Source organism: Crocodylus porosus, unplaced genomic scaffold (assembly GCF_001723895.1).
Source record: "Crocodylus porosus isolate Cpor-Errol unplaced genomic scaffold, CroPor_comp1, whole genome shotgun sequence".
NCBI lineage: Eukaryota > Metazoa > Chordata > Crocodylia > Crocodylidae > Crocodylus > Crocodylus porosus.
Genome location: NW_017728950.1, coordinates 10,708,658 through 10,720,782, shown reverse-complemented (window position 1 = coordinate 10,720,782; position 12,125 = coordinate 10,708,658). Strand labels below are relative to the sequence as shown.

The 12,125-nt window shown below is 40.2% G+C and overlaps 1 protein-coding gene across 2 annotated transcripts in view; it reads left to right on the top strand.

The window, feature by feature from the left end:
* The first annotated feature begins 371 nt into the window (after positions 1-371).
* SLC27A6 (solute carrier family 27 member 6) overlaps positions 372-12,125 on the top strand; it is a 50,262-nt gene continuing 38,508 nt past the window's right edge. Inside the window, exons 1-4 of one of the 2 annotated variants that reach the window (XM_019555374.1) lie at positions 372-471; positions 719-1,222; positions 7,493-7,699; positions 11,275-11,433. In XM_019555374.1, the coding sequence (XP_019410919.1) occupies positions 742-1,222; positions 7,493-7,699; positions 11,275-11,433 (847 nt within the window). In that variant the 5' untranslated portion in view covers positions 372-471; positions 719-741. The remainder of the gene's footprint in view (positions 472-718; positions 1,223-7,492; positions 7,700-11,274; positions 11,434-12,125) is intronic. The other variant, XM_019555373.1, reaches the window with a different exon arrangement.

Genomic DNA, 12,125 nt, shown 5'->3' with positions numbered 1-12,125 from the left:
ACCTGTAGCCCACACCCTGAGTGCTGTCACGCACCTAGCCCCTTTTTGCATGGAGAAGCTACGGTGGAAGAAGCGGGGCTGAGGAGGAGGAGGAGTCCTCCAGTTTCTTGTTGTGTGAATGCCTCTTCAGGGCGGAGTGGGATTGCATGCAGATGTCTCAAACCTCTGGCATGCCTAATAGGTGGAGTAGGGTCTGGTGGCTGCAGCGTCTCGCTGGGCTTTAAGGGATTAAAAGAAGGGGGATAGGGGTGATTAAGGCCACCAGCGGCGGTGGCTCGAAGCAGGGGGCTGCCTGGTGGCGCGCGGAGAGGCTCGGCGCGGCCGAGGGCAGAGCCAGCCCCTCCCGGGCTGCCCGCCTTGCAGCAGCAGCAGCAGCGCTGAGGGAGGCAGGGTGGGGAGCAGGCACGAGCAAACAGCGGCACAAGCACCAGCTCTAGCTCCCGGCTTGTGCAAACAGAGGAGGCTGCTGCAGTCAGTGAGTCTCGGGCTGGGGAGAGATGTTTGCTCCACTCAGAAGCCGCTGGGGCAGTCCTCGCTTTGCTGAGATGGGGGAAGTGGGGGGCTCTTTCTAGGGGTTTTGCAGGTTTGTTGGGTACATCAGGGCTGGAGGAGGCCGAGGGAAGGGCTGGGGCTGTTCCCTGGGCCCCCCTAGGTGGAGGCTCCTGCAGGCTGGCAGGGCTGCTTGCAAGCCTCTGGCTGTAAATCTTTTTTTTTGCAGGTGCCAGCTGCTCATTGGCTCCTATGCTGCCCTTGTGGGTGCCAGGCATGGCTGTGGGGATGGTTTCCCTGCATCTCCTTCAGAAGCTGCTCTTCCCCTACTTGTGGCAGGACTTGAGGGACTTGCTGCAAGCCATGGGCCACGGACTGTCGGCTGCAGTGCGCAGGCGGCGGGGGCAGTTTCCCACTGTACTGGGCAGGTTTGTGAAGCTGGCCCAAGAGCAGCCTCACAAGCCCTTCCTCATCTATGATGGGTGTGTCCACACCTACCAGGACGTGGACAGGAGAAGTAACCAGGTGGCCCAAGTCTTCCTGCACCAGGGGGGTCTAAAGAAGGGGGACACTGTGGCTCTGCTGATGACCAACGAGCCCAACTTCATCCATGTGTGGTTTGGGTTGGCTAAACTGGGCTGCGTGGTGGCTTTCCTCAACTTCACCATCCGCTTCAAGTCCCTCCTGCACTGTATCAGCAACTGTGAGCCCAAGCTCCTGGTCGTTGGGGCAGGTATAGTATTCACCTGAATTGTAGGCTCCTGCTGTTAACCTCACGTGCCAAGCTTTTCCCTTTCTTGGAGACCTGGTTTCCCCAAAAATAGTCATATTGCATAGTAGTAGTTACACAGCAGTGGCCTAGTTGCAACTGAGTACCCTTTTTGCTTGGGGGGACACTTAGGAAGATATGGGCCTTCCCAGGATCTAGAACAGGGAGCGGAAAGCAAAGCGACAGATCAGGCCAGGGTAAGGCATCTGCATGGCACTCAAGGTGGGTACGGAACTAATTTGTGGCATGCCTGCCAAAAAGGTTAGCCTCTGCTGGTGCAGCGCATAGGTGACAAGATGCCTCTCAGTGGCCATTTCACCTTCAGCAGATGGGGTGAAATCAAAGCTGGCTCAAGTCATGGCCAGCACACTTTGGGTAGTTCCCTTTTGTAGATTTTAAGTGCTCAGAGGGAAGCAAAATCACTTTTGTCTGAGGCATTGCGCATTCATTGTAACTTAGTGTTGATTGGAGAAAGAGTTTAACTAAAATCATGGATCTAGAATGAGAATTTGATCTGAAAAAGGTTTCAGCATCCAAATCCAGACCCAATTTTTGTAAATAGCCCTTTATTTTTACAAAATACCAAACAGAATCTTAAAAAAGAGAATATCCTGAACTGTGGGGAATGTGTGTGCATTTCAAAATCTAGATATCCAGCCCTACTTCTGGTTTGCTACTTACTGTCCCATTGTTATTGGTCTGACAGTGGGCTTTAGCATCCATGCCAACAGATTAGTGGCAAGCCCTTCTACCTATACTTTGTAGTAGTGATTTTTCTACTTAAAGGTAATTCTGAAACATTTTTTCTTGGTTTTATTTAAATTACATTTTACTTTTTTGCATATTCTGTACTGGTATATAGTAGGTTGTCTTAAAGGTGTAATTAGAACCTGATATTTAGTCAAACAGACTAAATATTTAGTCAAACAGACTAAAAACAGGAGGCAATTCAGTAAGATTACAAAACACATAATGACCAGTTGTTTCTAAATTTATTTTTCTCTTAACTTTCAGTAGGGACAAAAATCACATAGGCCTACATAAGAAAAATGGCTACTGATGGAAACGGTTCAACTTTGATTCCTCAGTATAATAGGTTGAGTAGAAGTATATATTAACAGCATACATATAGTACCAGAATCTCCCCACCTGGAACAGGGAGGTACAAACAGCATTTGATGGTACCTGTATTGGTGCTGCATCTTAAGAAATGACCAGTTCTGGGAATGAAATACAGTACCATGTTGCCACCACTAGCACTGCTGTGCAGTTCCACTGAAACAGGTTTACTTTGGTTAGTCCCAGAGTCCTTCCCTGGCCACTTCTCAGGATTCAGGAATTATGGGACTTCTGGCACATGTTTCAGTTGCTTTCTGCTGCTGTTGTATGCTATTATGAACTTTCTGTCATTATGGGCCATGCACTCTGGTTTACAAGACAAAATCAGCCAGGAATAATTTTTAGAGAGTAAGAGGCAGCAAGGATTTTGTTCCTGCTGCTGTAAATTTGGAAAAGCTATGGTGACATACAAACAGGAGGGCCCTTTTAAAGACATCAGTTACCTGAATGGAGAGTGGGCGGAAGAACTTTAAGTTTTCCTCAAAGCAGATATTTTTTAATAATTCACATTTTGATTTAAATAAATGAGTAAAAAATGGAAGCAAGGGTTTTGAAATATTCAGAACAGTGAATAATTCAAGATATGCAATGCAGACTATGTGGATCTGCACCAAAAGCATTTTGGTTGCATAACCACTTGTATGGAGCTGTCCCTGACTAAGAGTGAAAAAATGGGATTTGGTTCCCAATTTCTTAGATTGCTTGCAATGTTTTTGTTCTCTGCAATTCACTTGGTTCTCTGCAACCTATACTTGGGTTGATACCCTCTTTAAAGATATCGCAAATATATAGTTTGACTTGCACTGAGCACTTGTAGTCCCCCAAATGCACTGCAGTATCCACTGCACTGTCTTAAGTGTGATTTCAATCAAATTGTCGAACTCCATGATTGTAAGCTGCACCTGACCCTAGAGACTTCCACTGAATACAGCTTACAAGGGGCTGAGTATCAAGAGGCACCATATCTGAAATAGAAAAGTTTGAAACAGGTTTTTACTATTAAAAATATTTAAGTAGTCCAGCTTATTTTCTGGTGCCAGACAATGGGAATCATGTGAGTTGGCATGTGCACTTGGGTGCCCCTCAAATATTGTGGCAGAAATAATTTGTGCAACCTTTTTGGATGGATTGAGCAACACTTTTCTCAGAACAAGTTGATCTCATTGCCTGATCTGTGCCAATTATCAATGTGTAGTCATGTCTTTCTGCCAATAAGTGGTATTGTTTGTTAGAAAAAATTATAACACCCATTTGCGTGACTAACAATTCAGGATGGTTTAGAGCCAAAACATATTTTGTCTATTATTCTAAGGTCACAACAGGGGATATTTACGTATTTCAGGTTGTTCAAATGTAACAGTGTGTGTCACAAATGTACTGCTCAAAAATGAACTGTTTATAAGGTTGCAGGGAAACAGGGTGGGGGAGGAGGGGGAATCTCAAAACTGGTGGAAAAGGTGATATCTTTTATTAGACCAACTAGATATTTGCAAACAAATTATTTTATGTGAGGAGGGTCTCTACTTTCTAGAAAGCATGTGCACATTGCACTTTTCAGCGAATGCCAAGTTATTAATGTTTGTATCTGAATATTCATGTTGCACCATGCAAATACCACACAGGACTTTTGTTTACTGGTATTTGTGTCAAAACTTAACACTGGATCTCAGCCTACAGGAGGCTGAGAAGTGATAACTCATTCAAGATCAAACAATTCCTAAAATGTTGGTGATGGTTTAGGTATTTTCCTAAACCAAAAGGTAAACAAAATACTGAGGTTCACAACCTCCAGGATTCCCTTACCATTTAATCAAATGGTAGTACTGTGTGAGTACTAAGTGCCCACGGAAATGCTGTGCTTCAGTTTCTCTGAGAGAGCTGTGTATTTCCAACACATGGAGAAGATCTGTGTTAAATGAGCAGCAGGCTGTTTACAAAATCTAGTGTAGAAATCCACTATACACTGAACAGCAAATCAGTGATGATCATTGTTTTGAATCTTTTTACATTTTCATAACTAATCTTTGGTTGATGTATAAGCATTTTGAGAGTTGTCTTCAGTGATTATTACACATCCATTTTTCCAAAAGTATAGTAACTGGGCTCCTGGCTCTTTTAATGATAGGAAAATTTGCAGCTGTTTCTGATTAGTCTCCTTTTATTCCTTTAGAAAATGGCCTTTTTTTTGTTTTCTTATCTAACCTCAAATCTATTTCAAGATAACATTTAATTACAAACAGTTCAGATGTTCTTTCAAGTACTTAATTCCATAGTACAGCCTTTGTGCTGAAACGGCTCATAATAAGTGTGTTCAATATTAGATTTTAAAAAAGAACAGTTAAACATGGCAACAGAAACCTTTAGGTTACCTGAGGATCTAGGAATGGAAACAGAAAATCAATAAGCATGTATTTTTTTTCAAACAGAGACATGCTTTTAATTATTTGGAACAAAAGATAGATTTGGTCTAATAAGAAAGAACAATTGCTCCTTGATATTTGAATCTTATATGACCATGTAAAGAACCTGAAATTAGGAAGTAACTGATATTTCTTCCCCTCTTCAGAAAGACTACTTTACTAGGTAATATGATGTCAGATTGCTCCAGACTCCCTCCTGCTTGGCCAACTCCTATTTTAAATGCATTTCATATTCACGTTTATATTTTAAGACCATTGTACTAAATGGCAAAACCTTATAATACACCTGAAATTCTGAATAATGACCAACATTCAGTCTCAAATTCCTTATTTTTCTTTGTATTTAGTAGTGATCACCATAAGAAGAAAAATTGTGTGAAGAAGCCAATATTTTCATGATACAACTTTCATTAAGCTGCAAAAAATAAAATAAAATAAGGGAAGCGAAAGGCTAGAGACTAGACCTGTAAGAAGTATGGCTCTGTAACTGTATTTTTGTTGTTGTTGTTATTTGAAATCTCCATAAATTGGAGAGAATGGGGTGTTAGTCATTGCTGTCAAGAGCGTAATTGTGGGTGAAGAGTCATCTGTCCACAAATACAGGATTTGCTATGCCTAAACAATCTCTGACTATCTAGCCTTTTCTAGAAAACCACTAAGGAAAGAGATTCCATAGCTTCCCTAATTATGGCACCACTCTATTAGGATCCATAATTATCCTGCAGTGCATGAGGATAGATGATTATTAGCAAGATACACAAGGCCCAACTCCTGTGCACCTATTTGGGATATCTGCAAAGACACTGTACAGTGATACTGGATAAGAGATTCATTGACCCCTGTTTCTGTATGCTGGAGGTTTCTGGAAACAAAATTCCTGTTGGATAACATGTAGCTTGTGTTGCATTGAATTTAGTTATAACTGCTTTCAGTACAAAAATGTATTTGGCATTTTCTCTGACTCAGGACTACAGAAAGTTATCCTATTTTATAACATGATAATTTAGCAGAATTGGCAATTTGATTTCACCCTGCCTATTTAATAAGTTAAACTTTCACAGGATACTACTGCAAAAATTAGTTCTGCTCGGGTCTTAAACCCAACTGTCCAGAACTTATGCAAAATGCACTACGGTCTCTCATTATGGAGATATATATATTTAAAAAAACCTTTTTTTTTCCCCTTATAAAAGGCAAAAACAAAGTAAAATGTATACAAGCTTTTATATTTAACTGTGTTTTAAAGGAGAAATGGTCACAGGGTTGGGAAATTCTGCTTTTTCATTTACCTATTGTGACTAAGGACAAATTATTTCAACTTTGTTTATGCATCAATTAAAAATTGGTACGTTACCTTTAGTCTTGCTGCTGTCTCTGAGTATAAATTTATGATGAAGGCCTTTATCCAGCAAAGCACTTTAACATTAATATAACTTTAAACATGTGAGTAATCCTTTTGACAACAGTAGGACTACACATATCCTTAAATTGCTGGATTCATGTCTTCATTTCTGTATAGTGCTCTGAACATGGAACTGGTTATAAAAAACCTAAACATTATAAGCATAAATGCCCAGGCACTATTTGGGAATCAGAATCTTGTATTTTGCCACTTCTTATTTTTATTTTGGTACTTTTTGTCTGTTTGGTTTCTCCTTTATAAGTGCTTAGATTTAGTTTATTCATAATATTTTATTTTCATTTTCCTCTAGCCAAAGTTAAAGGCTTGTGTGAGGAAATCAGTAAATGATTGTGCCATATTAAGTAAATGAAATGATAATGGATAAAATATTGAAAAGTGCCTTGTTGTTTTTCAAGGATATTTAGATTCCTAGAGATGAAGATAAGCATTTAGGGTCTTGGAAAGTGCTTAAATGGGCCTTATGTGGGTTTTATATACTAAGTCAGTAGAAATAAATCAGTTTAACCTTGTTCCAGTTGCCAGACAGCTCCAAGATTCCTAGATGCCTCCATTCTTGTTTTCGGTCATACATTTTTGCATTTTCTGCTAGGCAGTTAGACACCTATACTTCAGAGGGGGACACACCTGTGCATGAGGCCACTGACAGATGTGAGGGGAAAAAACAAAAAACCCAGTGCTTTACTTCCAGTTTAGTGTGTCCATGCGCCTAGCGCAGTACATGCCGAAAAGAGGCATGGCATCATTTTGACCCAGTTTGCCCACCTTTTTGTATAGATTGCACACTTCAGTGGCACATTTTGGCACTTTTAATCAATTAAAGGTTAGATTCAATAACATTTAGCCTTTTTGATTTGCCCTTTGGAGGCACCAAACTCTCCCTGCTCTCTGCATAGAGGGCCCAAGTACGCACATCATGAAATTATTTCCTTTGTAGTCCATTGGGCTTGAAGCTTAATTTCTTGTTGTAATGCATTTCTGCTTTGGAAAGGCACTGAAAGATGCCCAAGGTGGGATAAGGTCAAGACAAGATAATAACTGTGAATAGCTTTCTTTTTTATATCTAGCTATAAGTTAAAGCTGCACTTGTATTGCTTGTGCTTTGTCAAGTCATTCCTCCTCAGATTTATCAGCAGCTGATTGTATTCCTTTACCAGCGGGATAAATGTGTCTCATCATATTTTACTAATACAACATTCATAATTAAAACTTTAATATATATATTGTGTAAATATGCTGCAGTGCAGGTGAGATGTTGTTGTTCTTGTTTTTAAGATATGCTTGGGACACTTAAAGAAATTCTTCCTAGTCTCCAAAAAGATATTGATGTTTGGGTAGTGACAAAAGACTGCACTTTGCCAAGTGTTCATACCCTGTTAGACAAACTGGAAGGTGCATCTGAAGACCCTGTACCAGTTCATCTCCACTGTGATAACGACCTCAAGTCTTCTGTTCTCTACATTTTTACCTCAGGAACAACAGGTACTGTTTTTCCCCCAAGGGAAGGATTTTTTTCCCCTCAACTCTTTCCAGAGAATTGTATTTCCATTAGTTGCTAAAATTGTTTATGAAACTATCAGTTAGTGTATCTGATATAAGATGGTTCTACTAGTGACTTCTCAGTCTTGGTTTCCTCTGTAGTGCTCCATCAGGAGCTCAAGGAAGGCATCTGTCACTTTGGGTAGGGACAGACATTGCACACAAACCAGGTTTAAACCTATAATAGAAGTGATATTTGGTGCACATAAACCAGTTTGAAAATGGCCCAAACTGGTTTGAGATGAACCTGGTTGAAAGTAATATCAGACTTAACTGATCGGGCTCAAACCAGTTTATGCAATGTCTGTCCCAGACTCCTTCCTGGTTTAAGGGAAACAAGACACCCCCAGCATCACAGTGTGCTCTTTGGACTGGGTAGGGCTCTCTACTCCACGGCAGGGCTGGCCCCTCCTCCCTGCTCTGTAGCCAGAGTGGGGACTGGCCCTAGCAGAGACACGGGCCAGCATGGCCCCATTAAGGCAAAGTGGGCAGGGAGGGGGTTAATTCTTCCCTCCTTCCCCTCTTCCCCACCAGAGCCATGGTCAGCCTTTCTGCTGGGGAGCAGAGGGGAGGGAGCTGCAGCAGTGGCCCCTAGAGCTGTCAGACCCCAACTGCAGGGAAAGGAGGAGGCCTTCACCTTAATGGGGCCATGCTGGGTTGGTTGTCCTGCCAGGTGGGGAGGGGGGCTCTATTCCATGCTGGAGGGAATTCTTTCCCCTCCTCCCATGGTGGGGAAGGGGACTCTGTGAAGCACTGGAAGGAGGACTCTTCCTACTTCTCCTCCCCACCCCCCGGGCTGGGAGGGGAGTCTTCATGCAATGCTGCCCTGCCCCAGAGCAAGGGGAGGCTCTGTTCCTTACTGGGGAGAACTTTCCCCCTCCTCCTCTTCTTCCGCTTCCCCTATTGAATTGTGTAAGCCAACAGTAGGCGGCCTTTTCAGATTGCCAGGTCAGGATGATTTAGCTGAGGTCAGAGACTGTCTGGTGGACGTTGGGAGAGTGACTGTCATTGAGCACCACTAATGAAGCCCCATGTCCCCGGGCTGGATCAAATGGCCTTGCGGGCTGTATCAAACAGATGGATTCTTGTGTCTGGATGACCTCTGGTATAAGCAGTAGGACAGGATACTTTCTAATTACTACACATAATTGCAATAGTTACAAAACACTTTTTTTGTCTGGTTTTTGGCATTACAAACTTAGTACTAATATTGTGTGTTCATATAATAAAGCAGCCGGATTAAACTTTATAACAGAGATCTTATAACATAAAATAAGGTGATATATATTTAATATAAAGTTGCTTTACAAGTTTAAGTTGTTTTGTATGTAGGTCACTGTAAAACAGCAAATGGGATTAAGGTAGTAGCCTTTTAGTTTAGACACATATGGTTGCATTTTGTAGCATTTCTCCTAAGAAATTAAGGCTTTTAAAAAAATTAGGTCACATGTGAAAAGCAGCATGGTGTTATTAAAATAAGTAGATTGATGTTCTTCATTCCCTTGAAAACCAATTTGTTTCAGCCACAGGATGTATTAAATGTAAATTGCATCTTGTTTCTCCTGCCCAAGAATATATTTTTATTTTATTTCCCTGGGCTCCCAGGAACAATTTATTTAACTAATTCAAATAAAAAGTAATATATTATGTAGATTTAAAATAAAGTAGTTAAAAATGCTGCAGGCACTGTTTAGGTATAAACTATGTCTTAATACTGGCACAAATACAGTTGAGTGTGCTGCTTTGGATAAACCTATATTTGGTTATGAAAATATTACAAGTAAACAATACTGTTTCCCTATATGGAAGCTACCTTCATATAGAGACCATGAATACAGTTGTAAAATTAATGTAGTCTCATAGCTATATTCAAGGTCTTCATGTGAAGCTAAGGTAAAAAGCTGCCACACAGAGAATTGGTGCTACTTATTTTTAATGTTTTGTGTGTGTTTAAGTTTTGAAGGGTGACTTAGCATACTTACCTTATTTAGATTCATATCTAGTGTAAAGTGATCCATCTTTATTCTTTCCAGTAATATGAGACCATGGATTTGCTGATTAAATGAATACCTGGTAGATTAAAATAAAATAATATCTTATGCAGCTTGTAGTCAGCCACTGGAATTTAATGTTGAGGGAACTAAATTTCGAATACTGTGGGGGGGGGGTGTTAAGTGGTAGATTACTATGAACAATGTATCTTGAATAAAGTATTGCACAACAAGGTATTGGTAGTTACGTTCTTGTGGAACTAGAGAGCATTGCCAGAAGCGGGTACGAACCAGTGGACTGTGGATATAATTGAATGGGAACTCTTTTCTTCTTTTTAATTGTATATCTATCCATTTTTTATTTTGTTAATATTGTATATGCATTATATTTTTTTTTCCCTCCCTGGGAGTGATGTGAGTTTTACCAGCTTTTAAAATGTTCCTAGATTATTTCATGCAAATTATGTGATGTAAACTATTCACTGGTTTTTAACTCTGCATTTTAAGACTGTCTGATTATCTGCTGTGAGATTAACATTTATCAACAACCAAAAGCTCTTTTACAATATTTTTGTAAAAAGAAAAGTATATCCTTTTATCAGTCTTCCTATATAAGGAGACTGAAAATTAAGGGGATCAGGATCTTGGAAGACTTCTGAGTCGTAACGGAGAGAATACCACTATTACATGACAGATTTATGGCAAAGCACAGGAAGAACAGACTTCTTCTGATGACACCAGTCAGAGAACTTAATAGAAATCAGAAAAATTACATTATTTTAAAAGGCCATTTCTCTTTCACTGCTGTGTTTGTAACTAAAAGGCTTCCCAGCTTGTTTTCTCCCAGACTTCTCAGTACAGTTTTAAAGGAAGAGTTCATGTTCACACAAATGCTAAAATGAAGTGGAGCAGAAGCATGATGTATATGAGAGGCCGTTTGTAAAGGGCTGCACAGGGAGCCAGTCCAAGGCTTTCTCCAGAAATGGAATGGTTCTGAGTAGCCTACTGCTGAAATTGCCTCTTGCCTTTAACTGGTCAGTCGCATGGATTATGGTACCATTTCAAAAGGACATGCCCTCATCATAATCTGTGGTTTTTAGCTGACAATTCTGGGTAGAGGGGGCAGAGCAGCGCATACCGGGATGCAGGAGGATGGTGCTATAACTTCTGTTGGAAGGTAAGTATGCATGTGTTTGTTCTCCCATAAGAAACTCTCCTGGAAGCCACTTATACCAAATTACAGTTAAGTTACTTTTCTCCTAGGGCTGCCATTTTTGGTCTCTGAGAAACTGAACATTTATACACTTAAGATTTATACTAGGAGAACTGCAGTTCTCCCAATAGAAATGTAAGACTTGTATGTGGCCTAAGTGACCAGCTTATAATTTGGGTCCAGAGTAAAGATGGGAAATCATGGTTATGACCATTCTTAACAGATTATGGAAGAGATACAGCAACAGTGTTTGTTGGCCTCCATAACATGTGGCTTGCATGTGGTGTTTAATGTTTTTTCTTTTTTCATTACAGGTTTACCAAAGGCTGCAGTTATCACCAATCTGCAAGTTCTAAATGCTGCTGGTGGCTTGTGTGCTTTTGGTGCTACTAAAAATGACATTCTTTATATAACACTCCCTCTTTACCATGGCTCAGCAGCTCTTGTTGGCATTTGTGGATGTATAGAATTAGGTAGGCCTCACTATATAATAGCATTGTTGACAAAAGAGGTTATTCTTTTAGGAGTGCATTAAAATACCAGGCAGAATCATTGTTATTGGTAGAGCTAATTAAATCTGTTTCAATATGCCTGACTGCTTCTGCAAAAGATAACTGGATCTGGAAATACGTTTTTATAAATTTATATGGTTCCTTAGATGAATATCTTCAGAAACTATGATTATGTAATTTTTGCTAACTTCTGGGAAATTATGTACCATTTTTTTTGAGACTTGTTTTAGGTTGGATTATTTTGTAATGGATTAAGAACCCCCAAACAAGTGGTTTTATATATAAAACTCAATATTGCCTAAAAGTGTCCTTGTGCATTGCCCTTCATTCATGTGAATAAGACTAAAATGTCTCACTGTCTGCCAGGCTATGAAAACACATAGCAAGCATATAACTGGAGCATTGAGACAGAAAGATATATTTTTGAAGGCTTAAAATATCTGATGATGCATTTCTAGTTCCTTTATATATCAGTATTTAACATATCTTTTAAATTGTCTTTACAGATCGTATTAGCTATAAGGTGCACATTTTACTATGGCTGAACCTTTTGACCCTTTTAGGCAGGTTTCATAGTTTAACATGGAACTTGAGGGCAGAATGTTGAGTTTAGGCCCGAACTAGCCATGATGTCAAACTCAACCCCCCCCCCC